Genomic DNA, 26252 nt, shown 5'->3' with positions numbered 1-26252 from the left:
AAGGGGGTGGAGTTACGAGGTTTTGCCGTCAGTTGAGGATCCAATGGAGTTACGAGGTTTATTCTCAACCTCTTTTTAGTACTTTTAATTGGTTAACACTTTATAAAACGTGAAGCGTGACCAATAGATATGATTTATGAAAAAAATAAAAATGTCAAAAAATGGAGATACGAGGTTTCCGCCCGACAGCGACGATAGGCTACTTATTGAGGTTGTTACTTGTAAAGAATGTAGAGTGCACTGCACACTAACATTTAGCTTCAAAAACACTGGGACTACAAGCTGAAACAAACTAGGGCATTTATATTACTGACGTATACATATACACACATATGCTATAGCTATACTTTCTAACTTGCCATTTTTACTGTTAACTCTTAGTGTCATCTTTTTTTACTGTTTACGGGTATTATATTTAGCATATTTTACTGATGCTTTTGTTATATGCACTCTTTTGCTGCTGTAACGCTGAACTTTTTCCCACTGTCGATTAACAAATGACTGTCTTATCTTAATCTATAGGCTACATTATGTTAAGAAAGTGTGTTCTAGTAGGCTATACATTTTCACATGTAGAGTGAAAAAGAGAGGCATCGTTCCAGATTGTTTTTAATTTCGATAAATCTTTTTAAATGAGATCACATGGTGTATAGCCATTGTTTTTGCTGATTTTGTCTATCTGTTACAACTTTTCCAAGCATGTGTTACTTACAACAACAATGCATGCATGTCTTTGCCTGTCACGTTGTATGTGATATTATTTTAGACGGTTGAATGAATGCAAGTCTGAGTAAACAAATGTTGGATCTTTGTTGTTATAACGTTCATGAACTCTAGCTCAAAAGTCCAGTGAGTTCCATGTGCTGAAGCAAAACCCTGTTCGCAATGCTCAAAATGACATATTGAGAAAGACAGTCCCGGGGTTCCAATAACCATACTTCCATTCCATAGCCTAGTGTACAGAAAATGAATTAGGATGTCCCAAAACAAGCATGTAAATTGCAGTCTGCCAAAAATACCTAGATGCCCCACGAACTCCAATAGCATTTAGCAGTAGGCTATTCATCTTTATTCTTGACATTTCTCAATAAAATGAAAAAAAAACTTCCTTATCTGATTTGTTTTCCCCTTCCGCGGCCTGTAGTAAAAAGAAAAAGTATGTGATTTGGAACGCAGGGAGATAGAAATGTTTGACATCCTCCCACTAGAAGGCAGTATGAGCCATAGATATATGAGCATCATTAGTATACACACGAAGAAGAAGAAGAAGAAGAAGAAGAAGAAGAAGAAATCTTGAAGCAGCAGGGGAAATATTTTTTAATTTGCACTTGATGCTTAATCTGGATTCTTGTGTAAAAACAAAGACATTGTTGGATTATCTTCATACATCTGGACTGTATAAAATGATTTGGTGTAGGTCTAACTAGCAAACAGTGGGGGGCAGCAATAGCCTATGCCTACGCCATAGCTGCTGCGTCTAGTCAGCCTAACTCAAGAAGAAGAAGAGACGGTACATCGGTGAACTTGTTGAAGAACGTGAGCAAATTTACAGCCATAACATATCGGTCCATGGTAACAACATGGCCTGCTTCACCAAAGCCTCCTGTATGTTGTCCCACACGTGTCGCCTGGCCAACACACATGTCACCGTGGCGTCACAGCAGAGAATGATGAGCCTCTGGAGCCAGGTAGCTAACACACTGCTAGCTCAATAAACTGAGCGAGTGTTAGCCTGTTAGCTAACACTCAGTATGATGTTATGTCAAGTTCTGTATGCCTGCCGATAATTGCATGCGCCTGTAGGGTAAACTGACAGACAGTGATGGTATGAACTATGGTATCACTATCGTCAGGTCCATTAGGTTTTTGTCAGGTTTTTAAATGTGGAAAAATGAATGTTCGGGGTCAAATTAACTTGTCAAAGTGGATTAAATAAAGTAGGTGCTGATTAAATAAACCATTATTAAATGTATGAAAGTCACACTGTTGAGCCAAATGACTCGAAGTATATGCTTGTGAAATAATATCATTCACACATCTCCAGACATTACAATTACAGTTTGAATGCATTATTCTGCCTATTATTTATAAAGGTGTAAACACACCTCCGGTAGTTACCTGCATATTAACATTATTAATGTAATATATTCCAGGTCAGGAGCTTGTCTCACCTCACGGGGCCTGCTCTGTTTTCTCAACACACAACACATCTCATGTGCCAGCCTCCAAACAAAGTAAGTTCTGCTGCCTCTCACACTCATTCACTAGATTGACTTTACGGATTACTGTTACCAACGTGGAGATAACACCGTGTTGAACAGTGAAGCAGGTGAGTTAACACTCACTAACGCGTGTGTGTTGTTTGTGCCTGACCTCAGTCTTTGTGTGGCAGGGCAGAGTGGATGGAGAGAGGTGGAGGAGGAACATCCATGTGACATCATCACAGAGAGCTACATCTGTGCACATCAGGTGAGCCAGGGCTCTGTTGTTTCCTAAGCAGCACAGGTAACAGTTGAAGTTGTGAGGGAATTTTCAGTCTTTAGTATGGTTAATATTAATGGTAAAAACGAATATTCATTTATGCCTGTCTTGTGTGTCTGTCTGTCTCTCAGACTCTAGGTCAGCCTTGGAGCCTGTTAGGAGACACTTAGGAGGTCAGTTGTATAGATAAAGTCTCATCTCTTTCTACTCCAGAATGTTATGGTTCACTGTGTTCAGCTCTGAACCAAAACATTGGTACGCTTGGTGCCCGAGCCGGGGAGGTGTTAGAGATAGCACAAGGTTAAGACACAGCTCTAAGCATGAGTTTGTCAGAATTGAAGTGCAAGTCACGAGAGTTGCAGTCCGGTTCTCCTTGGCCAAGTCTGTAATAAATATTGCTTCATAATTCATCCAAGTCTCCTGAAATATTCTTCCACCTGAGTTGACCTCCAACCTTAAAAGAACTTCCTTCACAAATGTGTGTGTGTGTGTGTGTGTGTGTGTGTGTGGGTGTGTGTGTGTGTGTGTGTGTGTGTGTGTGTGTGTGTGTGTGTGTGTGTGTGTGTGTGTGTGTGTGTGTGTGTGTGTGTGTGTGTGTGTGTGTGTGTGTGTGTGTGTGTGTGTGTGTGTGTGTGTGTCTACCAGTGAGCTGTCTGAATCAGCCTATGAGAAGCTGGCTGATGAGACTCTGGATGCTCTGGCTGATTACTTTGAAGACCTGACAGATGAAGATTTCACTGGAGCCGAATACGACGTGGTCTTCTCGGTAAGTCTGTCCCTGTTTGCATGGCAAGATGTCTGACTGCAGTAGGCCTACATTCTGGATTCTACTGTTAGTTAATGACCTGAGAAGGAGGCAGCGCAGCGGGCTTTCTATCTTGGTGCTTCTGTCCTTACACCTTGTTAATGGGAAATAGGATAGAAAGAGTGTAAAAGTATGGGGTGGTGTAGTGGATAGAGCGCGTACCATATTGGCTCCGGCCTTCGTTGCAGTGGTCGTGGGTTCAAATCCGACCCGTGGACCTTTACTGCAGGTCATCCCCCCCCCTCTCTCTCTCTCTCTCTCTCTCTCTCTCGCTCTCTCTCTCTCTCTCTGTCTCCCCATTTCAACTCTGTACTGTCTAATAAAGCTTGAAAATGCAAAAGTTAAGAAATAAAATAAATAAAAATAAAGATTGTTCTGCTCCATGTTCTGTTAAGGCCAGTCTACACCAAAGATTTGCGCCGATTAATGTTTGTAGCCTATTGCCCCATTCTTCTTTCTAAAAAGCCGTTAATGTAAATGCGTTTCTTATGGGTCGCTCCGTCCAGTTATCCAACTTGAGCTCTTTGTATGGGCAGAGATCGTTATTTAAAGTGCTTCTTCATAAAGTGTCACGGCATCCTAGTCGATGATGCCTCCGGGGCATTAACTGTGGTGGTTTGATATACGCACTCAGAAACTTTGATTTCTTCCATCCAAAAAGTATTTATTTACGAACAAAAAGGTTTCCAAAAATTTGCAAAAAAGGGTTTCAAAATAACAAATAAATGCTAGACTAAACGAAAAGCTTAAATTGCTGGAAAACAAACATTGAAATCAGAGTGGTCAAAATTATGTGTAACCACAGCTTCTACTCCAGGTTGTGACTTGGCTGGACTCACCGGCTGCCATTCTACCACGCAATTAACAGGTGGCCCAAAACCACGCCCCCTGCCATCTAGTAATTCAATTACCCCAAATAAACAGTCAACAATTAATACGCTGATTTAACTTAAGGAATGGCTGTAACATACCGGCCCCTAATTATTGCCAAGCAACTAATTACAAGTTCAAAAAGGGAAAAATATACAGCCATAACAAAATCTACTGACATCAGTTACATCATGCATTTTTTCTTTCCTCTTTTTTTTTTTTTTAAACTTTGTCATTTTAAAGTGTCTCTTTATCAGTTCATAAGCCATTAAAAAAGGCAAAAATAGGGTCTTCTTTCTTCAAAAAGGCAAAAAAGGGAAGGTGGTGTATGCAAGGGTGTCAAAAGGTCAAAAAATGGGAAAAGTTCGGATGCAAGGGTCAAAATTCAAAAAGGGGATAAGGTGTAATGCAAAGGAATATGTGCATTATGAAAAATGTAGTGTCTGCAAGAACCTTTGGGTGTATCCGTCAGTGTAAGTGTCGATATTTAAGCTGCAGCCCCCTCCAAAAGAAGGCACAGCTTGGTGATGGGTCGTTCCAGCTCCGTGGTTTGTCCATGACAAGCACCTGGCTCCAACTGCAAAGCTTTTTTTCTTTTTCTCCTGTTCCACCTTCGATGTGCTTGAATTAGTGGGAGGTATTCTTTTACCCACCTTTTCGACAACAGGTCGGCGATGTAGTGGACCCGCCTCCAACGCCTGCAAGCGTACTGTTCGTTTTGAACTTCTTTAGAAAGGTGCTGTGTTCTTTGCCGGGCTACAGCTTTGTTGTTGGGAAGATTCACATCATCCTTACGAAAGGGGAGCTTTAAGCTGTAATGGCCATCTTCTAGCACAGCTGAGCTTGACACTTTGTCCATAAACTGTTGGTCTTCCACAGACATCACTTGTTTGCCTTCATATTGCTGCACAATAAAGTTTTGATTATGCTGCTGGACCAACAGATCTTCAACAGATACGTGATTAACTTGAACTTTACCTGCATTTCCATTTCCATCACCGGTCATGTTGAGCGGGCCATTGACAACCCACCCAAGTCGAGTCTTCACAGCGTAGGGCCCAATACCCTCACTATTAATCACTCTCCATGGTTCTATGGCCTTTGGGGCATTGACACCTATAAGCAGCCCAATGCTGGCATCAATGGGTGTCAAGTCAACTTCATCCAGGTAAGGCCATTTTCTAATATCCTCATTTGTGGGGATATTTTCTTGGGTGACTGGGATGGATGTGTGTGTGTAGACATCAGGCAGTTTAAGGTATCCATTTCCATGCAAAGCAGCAACTTCCAATCCAGAAATTTTGTAGCTAGACACTGGCTTCTCTTGTCCCATTGTCCTGAGCAATATGTCCTGCTTCCTTCCATTAGCATTTAGCTGTTGCATCAACTCCTCTGTGCAGAATGTTGCTGTGCTTCCTCCATCCAAAAAGGCATATGTTTGCACAGTTTTTGTTCCCTTTTCCAATTTCACTTTAACTGGGACTATTGAGAGTGCACTTACTTTTATGCCGGCCCCAGTATGGCTACCGGCGTTCATAGAAACCAAGGCACTGGACATGGATGCTTCTGTGAATTGCATATTAGCTGGTTGCTCTCTTTGACTGTCTATGTGCAAAATGGTTGGATGGGTCTTGTGGCAGGTTTTACATGTCATACGATGTTTACAATACTTGCTCATGTGTCCTTTTTCCAAGCATCCAAAGCACAATCCAATGGCCCTCATGATTTCCACTTTTTCTTTGTTGGGTTTGCCTTTAAACAACATACATGCTTCCATTGAGTGGTCTTTGTTACAGAACAAGCAGGGTCTTTTAATGGCACTTCTTGATATTTGTTTATGCTCCACTTCCATCTTGCTTTTTGCATTTTCTAAGACAGGGGTTACAGTGGTGGCAAAACTGCTCCCCCTGCTGGACTTTTGTGGTAACTTGAGTTTGGCTCTATTTTCCAATGGCATATTTATCTCACCAAACATAGGATCCAGTAGAGCACGAGTTTTCTTCTCAATGAATTGGAGGAGATCTTTAAACTTTGGACGTCTGCATTGCCTTTCCTGAACATCACAAACAACTGTTCTCCAGCTGTCACGCAGCTTAAAGGGTAACTTTGACACAACTATCCTCAAATTTGCTGCATTTTCCAGTTCCTCCACATAGTCAATTCCTGACAAGGTGTTGTAGCAGCTTCGGAGAAATATTGAATATGCTCTTAATGCAGGGCCATCTTCAGCTTTTATAGCTGTCCAGTTTAAAGCTTTGCTCATGAATGCCATTGTGATCTTCATCTTATTTCCAAAGTGCCACTCAAGCTGCTTCCTTGCTTCCTTATATCCACTTTCCACATCCATATGCTGACAGCTGCGTACAATTTGTCTTGGCTGCCCCACGGTGTACTGCTCAAGGTAATAGAGTCTATCTTGCATATTGTCTGTTTTATTTTCTATGCCTTGCTCAAAGGCTCTAATGAAGGAATGGAATTGCAGTGGGTCACCATCAAAGCTGGGAATTTCTCTAACAGGCAGGAGGGAGGCTTTCTGCTGTTGTATTAATATTTCAGTTATGTAATTTTGCCTTTTCAGTACGTCTACAACATTTTCTGTGCTACTTGTTCCTTGATTAGTATGGCTGTCAATTTGGGCAGTGATTGGTTCAGATTTAAATGAATGCTGTTGGGGAGTTTGCATTTTAACAGGGGGGAGTTGAGGTAAAGCAGAGCGATGTCGACTTGTGCGGCTGCTTGCCCTCGAACTGACGGAGCCAGCTCCGGCTTGCCGTAGTACTTTTGCTTTGGCTTCTGCGGCTGCCAGTTCAGCTGCTAATGCAAGCGCTTCTTGCTTTGCCTTTATCTTTGCCTCCTCCATATCCAATATATGCTTTTGTTCCAGCGCTTTGACTTTTGCGCTAAGAGCAGCGCGCTCAGCCTCGGCTTCTACGTAGGCAGTTGTTAATGACTTGGGGCCGCTGGCGCATGACGACACTTGTGATGCGCTACGGCCAATCTCACCGTATGCTTGTTCGTCACCATCATTATCATCAACTTGTTCTTTAACATCAGCGTTATCATCAACATCAACTCGTCCACTTAAAGCATTTATGTCATCCACTTTGTCTCCTTCCCCATCATCTTCACACATCCATGAGCCAACGCTTGTCAGGAATTCTTTGAACTCAATTAACTTTGGCTCGTACCAACAAGTATGATCAGCCTGTCTTTCATCAGCCTCTAGCAATGATTGAACATCCACTTGCAAATCCATAAAGTCTTTTAACAGTTCACTGAATGCGTCCATATGTTTACTCACATTTTCTTTGTCTTCATTTGTTTTCATCATATGTAGCACTTCATTCTTTTTTCTAGTTGCTGCGCCGAGCCTTCCTCTGCGCGATTTAATTGTTTGCAACAACTTCCTTTCAGGGTCCGCAACTTCATCAGTATCGCTCTCCATTTCCACTTCTTAACTTTCACACAAACTTTGGTAAAAGCAGTGCGCAGTGAGCGCTTCCAACGAAAGGCCTGGCCAGGCTCCACCTATTGTTCTGCTGCGTACTCACGGTAGTTGGCAAACATTTCCATCCGAGCGTCCTTTAGCGCTGCAAACGTGTCCAAATCCAGTTTCCAGTCAGTCCAGAATCGATATAATTTTGACTTAATGTCACGGCATCCTAGTCGATGATGCCTCCGGGGCATTAACTGTGGTGGTTTGATATACGCACTCAGAAACTTTGATTTCTTCCATCCAAAAAGTATTTATTTACGAACAAAAAGGTTTCCAAAAATTTGCAAAAAAGGGTTTCAAAATAACAAATAAATGCTAGACTAAACGAAAAGCTTAAATTGCTGGAAAACAAACATTGAAATCAGAGTGGTCAAAATTATGTGTAACCACAGCTTCTACTCCAGGTTGTGACTTGGCTGGACTCACCGGCTGCCATTCTACCACGCAATTAACAGGTGGCCCAAAACCACGCCCCCTGCCATCTAGTAATTCAATTACCCCAAATAAACAGTCAACAATTAATACGCTGATTTAACTTAAGGAATGGCTGTAACATAAAGTTTCTTGCTAAACGTTAGTATGGGCTACTGTGTCCTTATTAACCGGACCGCCGAGTCCAGCTGTGTGTTGCTTTGGGTTTGTCTCCAGCGCCATGCGTAAAGGCAACTGACGGGAGGAAAAAGGAAAAGAAAAAGAAAAAAAACGGCCGACGAACAAGAGTAAACACTGCGGGCCTTTAGCGGCCAAGAAAACCTTTTTTGCTTTGTGCTCTCACCTTTTTATCTCTCTCCCTCTTTTATTAACCACAATAGCCTAATGTTCAAGTCCAAGTGATGGACAATCGTCTACATGTAGGCGATTGTCCATCAAGTCCAAGTGATGGGCAATAGCCACATTATAACCGACAATTTCTGGTGCCGACCAGCGAGGCAGCGGACGTTCAAACGTTTAACCGACTAGTCCTGTTCATCAATAAGCCATAGTAGGTCTACTGCGGCGTTTTTATTTATTTAAATAAATAATGTCAGTCTGCCCCAGGGCAGCTGTGGCTACTATGGTAGTTTACCACCACCGGTATGACTGTGTGTGAACGAATTGTCTGGAACCCTGTAAAAAGCGCTTTGAGTATCATGAAAGGCGCTATATAAATCCAAGCAATTATTATTATTATTATTTAGCCTATTTATTTTTACAGCCCACATGCTGGCTATTTCAGAACCAGGCACTGTCTACTAAGCCTACCTGCCGCCAGACTGATGGTGAAATACATGTTTTAAAGTAGCCTGTGTCTTTCATAGCCTACTCACAACATGAATTAAAGAAGCATAATGTTACACCTTTCCTCACAGCAGCACTCATACGCTATACAGGATAGGCCTACTCTCTCTGTCACTCCGCTAGCGCTCGCTCTTTTCGCTCGACCACACACCACACACACACACACACACACACAGACACATACGCTATTCTCGTAACACAGGCATTCTTCGCGGGGTTATATTTCCTAATATTTGTGACTTTCAGTTCAATTTTAGTGAAAATAAAAACACAATCAGAATAATAGAAATATTCAGAATAACCTGGTGTAGGTCTAACACCAGGTTATTTCCGGAGACAATTAAGGCGTTATTCGGCAGCTGTGCCCGACCGAGGCCGGGGAAAGGGGGGAAGAGCCTCTGGGGAGGGAGGTTGGAAGGGGCAAACAACCCATTCATTGCACTCTGCGTTCTAAAAGTTGACCGGGAGACTTGACATGTTCAGTCTTTGGGGACTCCTTGCAACGGCATCAGCCACGGCGCAACTGTCAGTCTACACTGCTGCAACTTTCCCCTGCGACGTTCTAAAACCGTCTCGTCGCGTCGCAAATCTTTGGTGTAGACGGGCCTTTAGGATCTGATTGGCTCAGCCTGAGCCGGTCACTTCCTGTTATATCCTTATGATAAAGAAAGCCAAAAAGGCCAAAAGAGAAATAAATCTGAACGTTAGAAGGGAATAAGTGGAGAGAAGTTGAGGGTAGAACATTTAAACAGCAATTGAAGGGAATGTGTGCTGAGACCAGACATTATTTTATTCGTATTCATAAATCCTAAGATCAGATATGTTTTTGAATATTATAAATATCCAACACTGCAAGGAATCAGTTATTTATTTATTTATTTATAATTTTCAAGGTGTAAATAAATATAAACTTTTTGAGAAAAAATGGAGACATCATTTTTCTCAACATTCAATCAACCCAGAAGACATCATCCAAAAACTCTCCCAAAAATGAACAGTTCAAAACTACGGAAATACATTGTCTCCCCTACTACTAGGCCATCCTAGTATAAAGGATACCCACACAGCCATCAGCATGTATTTTAGGCAGACGTAGAGGAAGGCTATTCCTCACTAAATCAATGACTGGATGTGCCAAAACTTTCTTCAATTAAACAGCGACAAAACTGAAGTAATTGTCTTTGGTGCCAGGGATGAACAATCAAAAGTCAGCGCACAGCTTAAATCTGTTATGTTAGAAAGCACACACCAAGCTAGAAATCTTGGAGTAGTGATAGATTCCGACTTGAATTTCAAAAAACACATTAAATCAATTACTAAGTCAGCCTACTACCACCTTAAAAATATATCGAGAATTAAAGGGCTAATATCTCAGCAGGACTTAGAAAAACTTGTCCATGCATTTATTTTTAGTAGACTTGACTACTGTAATAGTGTCTTTGCAGGCCTTCCTAAAAAATCAATCAGACAGCTTCAGCTAATTCAGAACGCTGCTGCTCGAGTCCTCACTAGGACCAAAAAAGTAGATCACATTACCCCAGTTCTTAGGTCTTTACACTGGCTTCCTGTCACTCAAAGAATTGATTTTAAAATATTGATGATGGTCTACAAAGCCTTAAATGGTTTAGGGCCAAAATACATTACTGATCTGCTGATACGTTATGAGCCGCCCAGAGCCCTTAGGTCGTCTGGGACAGGTCTTTTAAAAGTCCCCAGAGTTAGGACTAAACAGGGAGAGGCGGCATTCAGCGTTTATGCGCCCAATGTCTGGAACGGACTGCCAGAGAGTCTGAGGTCCGCTGAGACTCTCAGCTCTTTTAAATCAGGTCTCAAAACGTTCTTGTTTCCCTTTTAACCTGTAATTTTTTTTTCTTTTTTTTTTTTGGTAAAATGTTTTAATTCTTTTATTTAAATGTTGTATTTTTATCCATGTTTTAAATTTGTTCCTTTTTTTTTTTGTATTTGTATTCTTTATTTGATTTTAACCCTGTGAAGCACCTTGAGTGGCCCTGTGCCTGAAATGTGCTCTATAAATAAAATTGCCTTGCCTTGCCTTGCCTTGCCTTGCCACTAATATGATGACAGTGCACTGTGTCCGGGCACTGTTCCATTTCCTGCTGGATGTCCACTCTACAGATACATGTCTCTGTCTCAAGGCCATCCTGACACTGTCCCTCTGCTCTGTGGTAACACAGAGCCCCCCCCCCCTTCAGCTGAAGTGATATATGTGTATATATATCACATATATGTGATATATATACACATATATGTGATATATATACACATATATGTGATATGTATACACATACAGTATCTCACAAAAGTGAGTACACCCCTCACATTTCTTCACATTTTTCTTTATATCTTTTCATGGGACAACACTGAATAAATGACACTTTGATACAATGTAAAGTAGTCAGTGTACAGCTTGTATAACAGTGTAAATTTACTGTCCCCTCAAAATAACTCGACACACAGCCATTAATGTCTAAACTGCTGGCAACAAAAGTGAGTACACCCCTTAGAAAAGATTTACAAATTGGGCCCAAAGTGTAAATATTTTGTGTGGCCACCATTATTTTCCAGCACTGCCTTAACCCTCTTGTGCATGTAGTTCACTAGAGCTTCACAGGTTGCAACTGGAACCCTCTTCCACCCATTTATGACAGCATCACAGAGCTGGTGGATATTAAAGACCTTGCGCTCCTCCACCTTCCGTTTGAGGATGCCCCAAAGATGCTCAATAGGGTTTAGGTCTGGAGACAGGCTTGGCCAGGCCATAACCTTTACCCTCAGCTTTTTTAGCAAGCCACTGGTCGTCTTGGAGGTGTGTTTGGGGTCGTTATCATGTTGCAATATCACCCTGCGGCCCAGTTTACGAAGGTTGAGTGCACGTGGTCAGCGTCGTACACAGAGGTTGGCTTTGGAAAATAGACGTATGAGTGCTGCCAGCATTGCTGAAGGGCTTGAAGGGGTGGGGGGTCAACCTGTCAGTGCTCAGACCATACGCCGCACTCTGCATCATACTGGTCTGCATGGCTGTCATCCCAGAAGGAAGCCTATTCTAAAGATGATGCACAAGAAACCCCACAAAAAGTTTGCTGAAGACAAACAGACTACGGACATGGATTACTGCAACCATGTCCTGTGGTCTGATGAGACCAAATTATTTATTTGGTTCAGATGGTGTTAAGAGTGTGGAGCGGCAACCAGGTGAGGAGTACAAAGACAAGTGTGTCTTGCCTAGAGTCAAGCATGGTGGTTGGAGTGTCATGGTCTGGGGCTGCATGAGTGCTGCCAGCACTGGGGATCTACAGTTCATTGAATTCTAACATGTACTGTGACATACTGAAGCAGAGCATGATCCCCTCCCTTCATAAACTGGGCCGCAGGGCAGTACTGCAACATGATAACGACCCCAAACACCCCTCCGAACGACCACTGGCTTGCTAAAGAAGCTGAGGGTAAAGGTTATGGACTGGCCAAGCATGTCTCCAGTCTTAAACCCTATTGAGCATCTTTGGGGCATCCTCAAACGGGAGATGGAGGAGCGCAAGGACTCTAATATCCACCAGCTCCTTGATGTCGTCATGAATGGGTAGAAGAGGGTTCCAGTTGCAACCTGTGAAGCTCTAGTGAACTACATGCCCAAGAGGGTTAAGGCAGTGCTGGAAAATAATGATGACAACACAAAATATTGACACTTTGGGCCCAATTTGGACATTTTTTCTTAGGGGTGTACTCACTTTTGTTGCCAACAGTTTAGACATTAATGGCTGTGTGTCGAGTTATTTTGAGGGGACAGTAAATTTACACTGTTATACAAGCTGTACACTGACTACTTGACATTGTATCAAAGTGTCATTTATTCAGTGTTGTCGCATGGAAAGATATAATGAAATATTTGAAGAAATGTTAGGGGTGTACTCACTTTTGTGAGATACTGTATATGTGTATATATATCACATATATGTGTATATATATCACATATATGTGATATATATACACATATATGTGATATATATACACATATATGTGATATATATACACATATATGTGATATATATACACATATATGTGATATATATACACATATATGTGATATATATACACATATATGTGTGGCCATGAACAGCTGGGTGTTTGCTGTCATCACTGCAGGCGCTCTTCTTCCTCTTCCAGAAGCAACACCACTGTTACATAGTGGCTTCATTGTTGTCTGTTTGAGGGAATACATGTTCATTATTAAGCCTCAGAGCGTTTGGTAGGTTCTATTTTGGAACTTTGGATGATGCCAAGCCTAGCTCTGTCCCACTGCTTTTTAGGCTAAGCTAGGCTAACTGCATCATCAGCTTTTGCTCCGTACTGAACTGACAGAAATGATTGATCAATCTAAACATCTAACTCTGTGAAAGGAAGCTAAACTCAGGAAGATGGGAATAGAAATGTATCAGTGAGGGGGGTGTGATGTATTTGTATTGTTGAGCTGTTGTAAACAGGGACTGTAAGGTTTCTTTTAGAAAGACTGCCTTCAGCCATAATGCACTATGTATCTATTAAAGGTAGTGCATTATGGAACACACTAGCCCCAACTATAAGGGAACGTCCCACGCTGGCCACCTTTAAGAGCCAAGTAAAGGTGTGGCTAAGAACTAACCAAAGGTGCAACCACCTCTAAATGTATGTTGGACCTTATTAGTTGTGTATTTGTCTAACCTACTAATCCTACTAATGAATGATCCTGTTTTACTTTTCTTTCTTTCTGTTTCTCAGTATTTGTATAAAGCAAATGTTTCTATTATATATCTTTGTCATTTTTATTGTAACATCAACCTGCCTAATGGACTACAGATGGAAATGAGCCCCCGGGCTACAATCTGGCATTTTTATGTGTACTGCTGTACATGTTCATTAATGTGCATTGTCCTGAAATAAATAAATAAAACAAACAAATAAATAAATGTAGTAATGTTAGTTTTTGCTTGTTGTCCAGAGTGGAGTGTTAACAGTGAAGCTGGGCGGGGACCATGGAACCTACGTCATCAACAAACAGACTCCAAACAAACAGATCTGGCTCTCCTCTCCCACCAGGTAACAATGCTGCTCCACCAGATATGGGGGAGAGAGAAAATACGTGTAATAAAGTCCACTGGTTGGAGTTGAACCGGCAATGTTGTGATTCTATGGCATGGGCTGTAACCACAAAGCTACCAAGGAAATCTAAATGAGTTTTTAATAGATATTTTATATTTAAAATAGTTTTTAATTATTATCAATATTTATATAAGATTGACCTTATGCATGGGGGTAAATATTGCTAATGTTGCTAATTATAAGGTGATTTATTATGATAAACTACCTACCAACTCGCTCTAGTGCAGTATATCAGTCAGCAAATCAGTGAAAAAATCCTACATTAGTGTACAATTGAACAGATCATTATTTTGTAGGTAAGCATTTATGTGGCAAAATCTGTCGTGTCCTACAGCCATCTCTCCTCTGTCTTCATACAGATGGACATCTCAAAATGAGTGATGGATTTGATGGGAAAACAATAATAGGAGTTACACTCATTCAGTCCACAAACTAACTACATAAAAGAAGTGCTTTGATATCACGTTTTGATAGAAAAAATACAAATGACCCTGCGTTCCAAATCACATACTTTTTTCTTTTTACTACACTATATACTAAAGTACAGAAGAGTTTAGGGCCACAGGAGAGAAAAAAAATCAGATAAGGAAGATTTATTTTCATTATGTTGAGAAATGTCAAGAATAAAGACGAATACTTCAAAATGCTATTAGAGTTAGTGGGGCATCTAGGTATTTTTGGCATACTGCAATTGACATGCATGTATTGGGACATCCTAAATCTTTTTCTGGCATACTAAATAGTAGGGAAGTATGGGGATTGGAACGCAGGGAGAGTTCCCTCTTTTTCACTGAGTTTCCATGCTTTTCTTTCCTCAGTGGACCGAAGCGCTACGACTGGACAGGTGAATCCTGGGTGTACACTCATGATGGGCTGACCCTCCACCAGCTGATTGCTCCAGAACTCTCCATCATCTTCAATAGAACCATAGACCTCTCTGACCTGCCCTATTCATGAAACACCTGAGCCTCTAATGCCCATACCTACGTCAGTCATAAACAAACACATATGGCATATTTATTATATGGGACACACAGTTAATATGTCCAACTCTGCAATAACTTAAAAATAGCCTTAAGGAAGCAGTTGTATATATATATATGATAGTAATCTATATGCAAGAGTTATTATGTTGTTATCTACATGTTCTGTAATAATTTATTGCACATTTGTATTTAATTGTAATAACCATACATTTTCAATAAATATTTGATCAGATTGACTTTCTTCTTAACAAAAAGCAATGTAACATTCCCTAAAATAAAAACATGGTTATTACACATCTCAAACATGTCTCTGTCTCCCATTCCCCCACTTTGTCCACCAGCTTTTTGTCCTTTTCCAACTTTACACTTGTCCACATGCATAAGAGCAAATGTAGACACACACCTGTACAACATTTTAATATACAACTCAAAACTCACAGCAAAAGTGTTGAAGAAATGGCTAGCAGACAAACACATTAACGTTTACAGTGGCCCAGCCAGAGTCCTGACTTAAATCCAATTGAGAATCTGTGGAGGGAGCTAAAGATCAGGGTGATGGCAGTGAGACCCTCCAAACTGAAAGAGTTCAAGCTCATTGCTGAAGATGAATGGGCAAAAAAAAATATATATATATATATATACACACAGTATAATGAAAATAAATGAAAAAAAAACTTCCTTATCTAATTTCTTTCTCTCCCATGGCCCTAAAACTCTTCTGTACTTGAGTATGTAGTGTAGTAAAAAGAAAAAGTATGTGATTTGGAATGCAGGGAATGTCACAAGATGGAAAGTCTATATTTAGCTTACAGAATGACACATGAGGCAGTTGCATTTATTGATTATGACTCTGATGTGGAAGTGACAATCCAAGTGTTTTTGGCATCATGTCATGATACACTAACATGATAAAAGACGTTACAAAAGTGTCACATTCAATCTGTATGAAAGAGACCATATTCATACTAGGTGAAACAAACATTGTAGCAGAAAATGTGTTCTAAGGATGTATCTTTTAGAAACACAGGACAACAACCAGTGGCTGGTGGTAGCTTTACTGCACAGTAATGCTTATTGGACCTGTAAACAGAGCAGTCGGAATGGAAACAAAAATCTAAAATGCCAAGTGAAAAAGACAGAAGACAGAAAAGGATGAATATCAAATGTATACTGCCATTCTGGCCGTGGAAGAGGATGCACTGAATGGTGCCACCACACCACAGCAGGATTGAAGGGTTAATGTTCAGTGAATAAGACCAAACAAACAGAAGAATAAAGAATGGATTTCTGTGTATCACCATGTTGAAAGATATTTTGCTGGAATAATTTTTCTCCCGCCTGAAAACCACTCGAGCCTTCTTAGATTGAATCCCCCCTTATCTGTGTATAATAATGCATTTTAAAGTTCACCTGAAGCTTATATGTAATGTAATATACAGCCAAGGAAAAGAGACCAGCCTGGATTTTTCTTCAATCTTCATCTCTACATTTTTGTAGATGCTCTAAATGGCAATATTTTTATTGTGAATTTGGTAGAAATGTTGTCAGTAGTTTATAAAATAACACCAAAATGTTCATTCTATTCAAACATATGCCTCTAAAGAATATAACAAGAGACACTGAACATTTGGAGTGGTCTCTTCATTTTTGAGGCTTTTGTTGTAAAACAGAATGATCGACTGAATGTTTCTGAAATCCCTGTTTGTTAAAAATGATAGCACAGTGCACGTTTTGGTTTTGAACCTTTTATTTTATTTGGTGTTTTAAGGTGAAAATATGGAAAAACTCCGCAGACACAGTCCAGTCATTCAAATCACGTTCAGTCTCATTTGCAGTATAACCCTCTGTCATGTACAGTACAATATACTCCATGAGTTCAATGTCACTCAGTATAGCGCTTACATTGTGATTCTGTAAGCACTTTGTAACTCGTGTGGCGGTAAAGAGTGAACTGAAACATACAATCAAGCATAATTTGAAACATGATGGGACAATTCATTCGTACTGATGGTTGAGCCCAAACCTAAGCCAGCCACCAGGCACCCAGGCAGGGCACTGACTCTGGCTCATAGTGGGGCCTCCTCTGGGTCAGAACTACACTAACATCCATCACAGTTTTCCCTCTGGGTGAAGACATGTGGACATGTTGCTCTACTCTTTGGATGGCTGAACACAACAATGATTCAGCCAGACTTGTTCACCACATATGCGAGGATTGTGCATGAGCAATTAGGTCTTGCTGCTAGCTGTAATGCCTGTGGTTAGTTATGAACACTAACCCTGCGTTCCAATTCCCATACTATTTAGTATGCCAGAAAAAGATATAGGACGTCCCAATACATGCACGTCAATTGTAGTATGCTGAAAATACATAAATACCCCACTAACTCCAATAGCATTTTGGAGTATTCGTCTTTAATTCTTGACATTTCTTGACATAATGAAAAAAAAAAAAAAAAAAAAACTTATCTGAATTATTTTTCTCTCATGTGGCCCTCAAACTCTTCTGTAGTTTAGTATGTAGTGTAGTAAAAAGAAAAAGTATGTGATTTGGAACGCAGGATAAAGGAAGGACACATCCCACAAATGTGTGTAGGCTACTTCAGACAAGGCTGGCTTTACCATCCTAGCTTAAGGAAGCTACTACACAAGGGGCTGAAATCTTGTGAACATAGGTTTGGGAATATGCACCACATAATCAAATGACATGTTAAAGGCCTTCAGGTGGGTCCTGCTTTGTTCATCATGAGGTCTTCTTGAGGGCTTCTATGTTTGAAATGCGAGGCAAAAGCATTCCACGGCCCCATAGCAAGTCCACCCAGCCATACCTTCAGAGGACAGATCCACATCCACTCATTCAGTCCTCGTAAGACGTTCTTCCAAAAAATAGGACAATGCTTTTAAGGGACACAGCGCTTGTTATTATTCTATATTCTTCTTATTGCCAATAAACTTCACAAAAAAAGACCAAAACCAACAATGTGTGAGCCCGTAAGCAATACTTAAAAGTTTTCACTGAAGACATACATATTGATAAAAAGATTACACATAGTTTCACTTAAAAAAAAATGTTCAGTAACTTCTTGAAACAGCTGGACATTTCTGGTTTTTATCAAATAACATTAAGGAGTGCAGTTGTTTAGGAACCATTTTCAGCAGTGACCTAATACACATTGTGTTTTAGTGAGTATTTTTCGACAGCAGTCTATGGATAACAATGGAGCTCTATGGCACAGAGGACTAAGTTATATATAAGGCTTTGGTTATACAAAAAATGCAAATGAGTAACTCAGTGTTGGTTTGAATCTGAACATTGAATTTGTTGACAATAAGAAAAATATAATCACCAATCACTCATGTTGTTAGCATAGGCAGTGATAGCCATAATGGCTAAACAGACAGAAGAGAGTGTCACCTGCAGGAACCTATTAGACCGGACATTCCAATTGGCGACATACATCACTCCAATGGCCTCACAGTTAAGACTGTCAAATCATTTCTTGCTGGGAGGTACAGTGCAAAAACAGCATAGCATACTGAGCACTAAACATGGTCAAAAATAAGGAAAAAATCTAAAGACCCCTATAACACCAGGTAGTGGCACTATAAAATGAATGTGATGTTCTAGTGAAATAGTTGATATGTATATAGCCTATATATCTTGGTGACGTAGGGACGACCCCCAGCACTAATTGGAAAAATAGCTGGCGAGCTAATTCATGGCTGTAAGGAGAGCTGGCGAGCGAGTGGTTAGACAGCCATGTGTCCAAATGTGGTGCTAGAACAACAATATCTCCTACTGCCCCACAAGCTGTCAACATGCTAGAAAGAAGCTGGTGCTAGTCACTTAGCATAGCTCCACTGAGATGTACCATTGATTTTTATCTCATATGTCTAAAATCCTCATCTCTTTAGCGGAGCAGTTCCTAGCCTACTATGACAGAGGAGGTTATTTAAAAGCCCAACCCCGCTGATACAGCTGAGACAGTGCTCTCTTCTCTCTGTGTCTCTCTCTCTCTACCTTCAAAGTTAAGCACTGTGATGACACTTCACTATTGCTTAGTGGACTAGTTTGCCAAAATCCAACTGGACATAAAATATTTTCTACAGATTAACTTCTTCGTCACAATGAGCTAGTCCACTTATGCCAATTGCAATTCAATTAAATGTATTCCATTGAAATGCTGCTGGATTGACCAGGCCTTTAACACAACTGATTTAGAATAGGCTACATACTCATTGATCAGACACAATGGTTTGCACTGTCTTACACATGGCAGACAGGACTGGCTGCAGGGTGTGTGTACTGTACTGTTGTATGTAGGGTTAAGGTTTATTAAGGTTTTGGTGTCACTGGTTCCCTGGTTTCCCTTAAAGCTGGACAGCAGCAGAGAGTTTAGTACGGCTGGGTGGCTGAGGGACGGAGGAAAGACAACCCAAACCTCATGGGACTGACTAGAAAGGAAAAGGCACTTCAAAAAATTGTAACAAATTCCAGGGTAGAATATACATATGGATAGATGGATGGATATATACATGTAGATAGATATACTGTATGTATACATAGGCATTGTCATATACCAAGGAATGCAAAGACAGAGTAGAAACACTTGACTTTAGATATACACACTGTATGTAATAAAATTTATATATATATATATATATATATATATATATATATATATATATATATATATATATTTATATATGTTACCTTTGTTGATCATAGCTGGCAATAATAGAAGTATTAAAATAAGGGGTTAGATGTGATAATAAAGCGCATCTTATGTTTGTTGAGGTTTTTTGAGGGCAGAACTCGTGGCAATAGATTTCAGTTACACTGTGCACAAACTGAAGTCTTGCATAGACAAGAAAAACAAGTGGTTCCTAGTCACTCAGTTTTGACCATTAAAAGTGGTACGCAAGAAAATAAACAATCAAATATATAACATAAAAAGTAAAGTGAAGACAGTGTGTTGCTACCCAAATGGATAGTACATATTGCTATAAATTCCTTAAAGCAAAAAAGAAAAAAAAAAAGAAATAACGTTTTTTCCCTCAATATTGAAGAAGCAAAGAGTCAGTTTTAAGTCAGCAGCTTATTTGTGAAGGACATGGTGGAATGGTAAGTGTCTAAATAGACTGCAGTACATTGGTACATGTAGAGGGCTGGCACAGAGGCTACAGTTCAGTGTCCTGGTACTGGTAAGAGTTGGCGGTGTAGTATCCCGGCACTGCCTCCTCTTCACTGGGGTAGAAGGAGCCTCCGTCAGGCTGGGCCTCAGGACGGTAGCTGGACCTGGACAAACACACACAATACAAGCTGCTCTGAGTCCTGCCCCACGTAAACTCTACGCCACGTTTACACAACAACAGTCTCGCTGAAAACAGAAAAAAGCTTTTCCTTTAAAGCTCCCATATTATACACTTTTCGGTTCTATTATACACCATATTATATGGTCTTAGTGGTCCCTAATACGTTTTTCTTTAATTGTTTGCTGAAAAAAACTTTCAGATAATTTATTGTACTATGCTGATGTTCAGCTAATCTCACAATGGCCTATTTTTTAAAAAAGAGTTGCAGGTCCCCTCGTAAATATACAATCTTTGAGCTCCCCCCGCCCCCTGTCCGGAAGCGAAGCCAGATACGCCTCGCCCTCTGTCTGTCAGGGCCGTGGACCAATAAGAAATAGGGGTGTGGGCTGCACAGTGGAAGCTTCTGGCTTTACGGTTTGTGAGGTCAGAAAAGGGGATAATTCTGACTGGAGTGTTTTGGGGGGGAGGGGTGGGGGTTTCAGAAAAGGGGAGAGTGAGAAAAGGAGAGATTGTTATTTTTTTTGATATTTTGGCAGTCTCTAGGCACACCGTGGACGCATGGATATGTTGGAACACATTTAAAAAGTGCATTTAGCATAATATGGGACCTTTAAGTTTTTGAAAACCTTCACGTTGTAGACAGCATTTTGAACATGCACACAGATCTGCGAACGGAACCTAAATCGCTGTAGTACACATGCCAGGCCAGTAGTTGGCTGTGACACTTTGTAGCCTAGAGTGCGCTTCACTAGCTTTGGCAACACTTTGTACTAGCTGATTGACAATTGAGCAAAGTTGGTCGGTCCATCACTTGGGTCCAGACAGAAGCATCTTAACAAGTATCGATTACTATGAAATTGTGTAAATGTAAACACTTATGGATAGAATTTGCTAAAGATTTTTAAAGTCTTGACTTTGTAATGCCTTTTCCTGTGTGTCAAATGTTTTGAATTATTCAATCTGATAGATGGATCAGCACAAACTGTCCTTCATGGTTCTCACATGATGTATCTTAATGCCTTCACTGACCCCTGACTCTTGTCTAGCACCGCCACGAGGTCGACACTGTGTGCACTATCAGTGTTAACTGTAAACTGAGAGGTTATGGAACACTGCAAACACACAAACACGGTGACAAACACACTCACAGCGGAGCTGGGAAACAGTCGTACGGCAGTAGTGAGCCTACCCGATAGGCTGTGGGCGACTGTGGTCCAGCTTGGCTGTCTTCAGCGGTACTGCATATATGTCTGGATGCTTCTGAGCTATTTCCAACTGGAAACAAAGATTAGTTGATTAAAGTCTGATATCCAAACTCCTTACTCCACAATACTTTCTGCACTACAGTTAAAACAATGAAGTTAACTACACATTATTCCAGAAATAAAGCAAGCAATGAAAATAAACTGAAGGGCACATACTGAGAGGGGATTTTTAACGAGCAGAAACAACTTTGTGTTAGCAAAGTTAGCGCTATGAGATTGAACCTTTGGGGGGCTTTGTAGTGGAGAGCTATTTAAATTGAATCTTTAATAATCTGTCAGACCTTAGTAAAGGTGAATTTATTTAACAGTGTGCTCCAGACATTGTCCATCCATTTGATGTCATATATATTTATTCATTTTCTCTTTGCACATCATGGACAACAATACTCTCTTGATCTGCACGCTTTGATGAGCCAATTTCATCATGCCACTGTAACTGTTGAAAATGAGATTGAAATCAAGCTACTCTGATTTGTATTCATTTCAACCACCCCTTCTGGATCTGAGGTGCTGTATGCTCATTGTTCTAAAACACCTTGAAATTAAAGGTTGAGTCAGAGATTCTGGAGAACGCTTGTTGACAAATTCACTTCTGTGAATATCTCCTCATGACCCTCTACATGTCCATACTTTGTGTGTGTGCTGATATGAAATCCAGTATTTATACACAACCTAGTAAACTGGTAATTAAACAAAGGAAGTCGTAGCTAGCAACATGAACGTTTACAGAGCCCAGACGATTATTTTTTTCAGTGCAGACATAGTACAGACAGGTAGCGGTTCATGAGCAGATATCCACTGATTTTGACAAAAAGTGATTTGACCACAAGCGTTCTCCAGAATCACTGACTACAACTTTAATGCTGGCTTTGGTGATTGCCCCATGCAAAGAGGCATACATCATCTGACCAATCTGTAAAACCTTACACAACAGATCAAAGTCCCTGGCTTCCATTGCATGGAATAGCCCTCATTGTATTGCATAGGACCAATGGGATCTTTAAGCTTATATGCCCACCCTGGCATTGTGAGCCTCCTGCACTTCCAACAATCTGTGTGCCCGCGCAAAGTGATCCATCTTCTCAAAGGCCTTGATCTTCCCCATGAAGGACCTCATGGACGGGTCCTCTGCAGGGCTGTCGTGTGCTGCCTGCTCCAGCTGTCTACATGCTGCCGGGTGAGCTGCTGCCTTTGCCATGCTGCCGGCCTGAGGAGCAGTGTAGGGTTGTGTCGCTCCCAGGCTCAGCAGTTTACCACAGGGGCTGAAGTGTTGAGGCGGTGGTGGAGGAGGAGGAGGAGGACCGGGGCAGGCCAGTGGGCGGGGGATGGCTGCAGGGGGCTCGTTGTTGCTGCTGGCTGGGCTGCTGCTGGAGGGAGAGTCATAACTCCTGCTGGAGCTGGGGGCTGCAGTGTGGTTGTGGCGGTGGTGACTGTGTGGGTTGGTGGAGCCTGATACAAGGAGCGGATTGTCCCTCAGAGAGAGTTTCACCTGAGGAAGGAGGGAGAAGCGTCAGGACATACACTCAGTGCAGAGATAATACAGTTCTCTGTTTAAAAGCCTAAAACAAAACCACGTAATGCCTCGCTTCTTATGTTATATCTGGCTTGCTTTTCCATCGCAGACAATCGATAGCCACTACATTGCTATGGTGACATCATAGCAGCGGGACACAGTGCAGTCTGCAGATTGATTCAATGAAGAGAAACCAATGAACAGACTGCAGTGTGTAGCTTCACCCTTTTGCCTCAGCGCTCGGTGGAAAAGAGGCTGAACACTAAGCTTCTAGGCTTTAAGGTGATGAGGGAAAGTGTTTAACTTATAATATAATCATGAATGTTTTTTTCTATTACAGGTTTTTCCAAAATGTTTCAATAATTATGTACATTTGGAACTATATTCTTACTAATTATGAATACATTTGCATATTTAAAAAAAATAGGCTGGTTTGAGTATTACAGAAACTGAGATCAGCAGTTTCTGTAATACTCAAACCAGCCTGGAACTTTCAGGCAGAAGCATCTCTAGGGTTTACAGAGAATGGTCCGAAAAAGAAAAAATATCCAGGGAGCGGCAGTTGTGTGGACGAAAATACCTTGTTGAAGTCAGAGGTCAGTGGAGGATGGGCAGACTGGTTCGATATGATAGAAAGGCAACAGTAACTCAAATAACCACTCGTTACAACCAGGGTATGCAGAATACCATCTCTGAACGCACAACACATCCAACTTTGAAGCAGATGGGTGCCACTCCTTTGAGGAATGTTTCCAACACCTTGTTGAAAGTATGCCACAAAGTATTAAGGCAGTTCTGAAGGCCAAAGGAGGGTAAACCTGGCACTAGCAAGGTGTACCTAATAAAGTGGCTGGTAAGTGTATATATATATTTTAATTTAAGTCATGAACTGGCAATATGGCATATCTATAAGTTCAAATTGTTATCATATTCACCTGCAGCGTCTGGCCTTAAGGACACCATAACAGTTCTTTTATAACGTTTCAGTTTACAGATATCCTGTGTGGTTCACCTTGTTGTCTGGTAAGAGCCCATGTGGAGGGCTGGACCTGTTGAGGACTTCCCGGCTGCTCATTTTCCTCATGCGACTCCTGATGTCTGGACTATACCGGCGCAAGATCTACACACACAGGCACAGGCACAGACACAGACACAGACAGACAGACAGACAGACACACACAGTATACAGAACAGGTCAAGTCAGTAAGCAGGAGCATGACACTTTGGTATCTCAGGCAAAAGCTTCAAAGATTGACTTTAATAATGACTGACTTTGGTTGATGTGGAATCAGTGTGATCTCACACAGATCTACAAGCATTATGGTATGAAACCGTTTGGATTACAATTCAATTCACTTCTATTGTGATCCACCGTTTTATACCAAATGCTTTTCTTTAGATAATGACACATTCTAATTTCCTGTTCTGCTATATATACTGTATACAGTATATATACAGTATACAGTATATATACTGTATACTATATATACAGTATACAGTATATATACAGTATACAGTATATATACAGTATACAGTATATATACTGTATACAGTATATATACAGTATACAGTATATATACTGTATACAGTATATATACTGTATACAGTATATATACAGTATACAGTATATATACTGTATACAGTATATATAGTATACAGTATATATACTGTATACTGTATATATACTGTATACAGTATATATACAGTATACAGTATATATACTGTATACAGTATATATACTGTATACAGTATATATACAGTATACAGTATATATACTGTATACAGTATATATAGTATACAGTATATATACTGTATACTGTATATATACTGTATACAGTATATATACTGTATACAGTATATATACAGTATACAGTATATATACTGTATACAGTATATATAGTATACAGTATATATACTGTATACAGTATATATACTGTATACAGTATATATACTGTATACAGTATATATACTGTATACAGTATATAGTATATATATACTGTATACAGTATATATTAAATCATATTCATTTGTTTTGGTAACTTATATATCCACATCCAGAAATGTGTTTGATGGTATTTCTTTTCTATTATGTTTGCATACAGGACAACTCAAGAATTTGAATGACTCCTCTCATTCATTATAGGAGTAAATACAATATAATGTAGACAAAGACTGTGACTAACGATTGTGTCACCTGGACACAATCCTGTACACGAAGCAATGGATAACTATAGTCTCCTGTCATGGACTGCTTGGAGTGGCAATCCCCTGTTGGAACTACAGATGGCATCCACGTGCTCAGAATAAAGCGAGAACAACTTGGGAGAACTTAAGGGTGTGTCCAGTAGACACACAGCATGTCTCTCAACAGAAACATAGAACCCTATAGTATTTTGCAGAGACAGTGCGTTAGGTAAAAAGATGAACAACTGAGCTGCTTTTGACATGTAAACATTTTTACGAATCTTGGACATTGCATAAAGGAGTTAAAAATATAACGTCCTGTGTCCACAATGTAGCGCTATGACAAGGACTAATTATAAATCATGTATATCAAGTGTAGAACACAGAACGTAAATGTAATGTAAATAGAATGTTGTTTTGTCAATCTACTTAATGTTGCCAGTAGGTGGTGCTATGACTGATTCAATAGTGGCCTGTGGATGTAACATAGATAGTATATAAAATGGGATGTACTCATCTTAATTTTTATCGATCATGTCAGGTCAATATGTTCTACAGCTTCCTGTTTCATGGTGAAACATGCAGGTTGTCCAAGATTTGCAAATAAACATAATGAAGGTACCGGTCTTTAGAATTTTTTTTTTTAACCTTTATTTATACAGGTTAATCCCATTGAGCACGGAGACTCTTTTTCAAGGGAGACCTGTTCCCATTCCCACGTTACCATACACATACACATTCATACACTATATAGCTGGCTAACTATAGGGAGCAATTTGGGGTTCAGTGTCTCTTTGCCCAGAGACACTTCGACGTGTAGCGGGGAGACGGGGGATCGAACCACAAACCCTGTAGTTGAGTGGAAGACCGCCCTAACCACTTCGCCACAGCCGCCCCAAATCTG

At 40.5% G+C, this 26252-nt stretch overlaps 2 protein-coding genes across 2 annotated transcripts in view; one reads left to right on the top strand and one right to left on the bottom strand.

The window, feature by feature from the left end:
* Nucleotides 1-1318: 1318 nt before the first annotated feature.
* fxn (frataxin) lies at nt 1319-15335 on the top strand. Its single transcript, XM_080040078.1, has 6 exons — nt 1319-1688; nt 2154-2234; nt 2393-2469; nt 3127-3247; nt 13924-14021; nt 14903-15335. Exons 1-6 carry the CDS (start codon nt 1581-1583, stop codon nt 15039-15041), a joined length of 624 nt encoding a protein of 207 aa, XP_079896204.1. The 5' UTR covers nt 1319-1580; the 3' UTR covers nt 15042-15335.
* Nucleotides 15336-19794: 4459 nt separating this feature from the next.
* Nucleotides 19795-26252, bottom strand: part of LOC307266524 (tight junction protein 2-like) — an 81813-nt gene continuing 75355 nt past the window's right edge. The window contains exons 20-23 of the mRNA XM_080048563.1: nt 24177-24284; nt 22670-23140; nt 21576-21661; nt 19795-20369 (exon numbers count right to left, since the gene is read on the bottom strand). Coding sequence (XP_079904689.1) covers nt 20252-20369; nt 21576-21661; nt 22670-23140; nt 24177-24284 — 783 coding nt within the window. The 3' untranslated portion in view covers nt 19795-20251. The remainder of the gene's footprint in view (nt 20370-21575; nt 21662-22669; nt 23141-24176; nt 24285-26252) is intronic.

The sequence above is a fragment of the Ammodytes marinus genome (genome assembly GCF_949987685.1).
Source record: "Ammodytes marinus genome assembly, chromosome: 2".
Classification (NCBI taxonomy): domain Eukaryota; kingdom Metazoa; phylum Chordata; class Actinopteri; order Uranoscopiformes; family Ammodytidae; genus Ammodytes; species Ammodytes marinus.
Note: the sequence above shows the minus strand (reverse complement) of the source record. Positions and strands in the feature narration are given on the sequence as shown.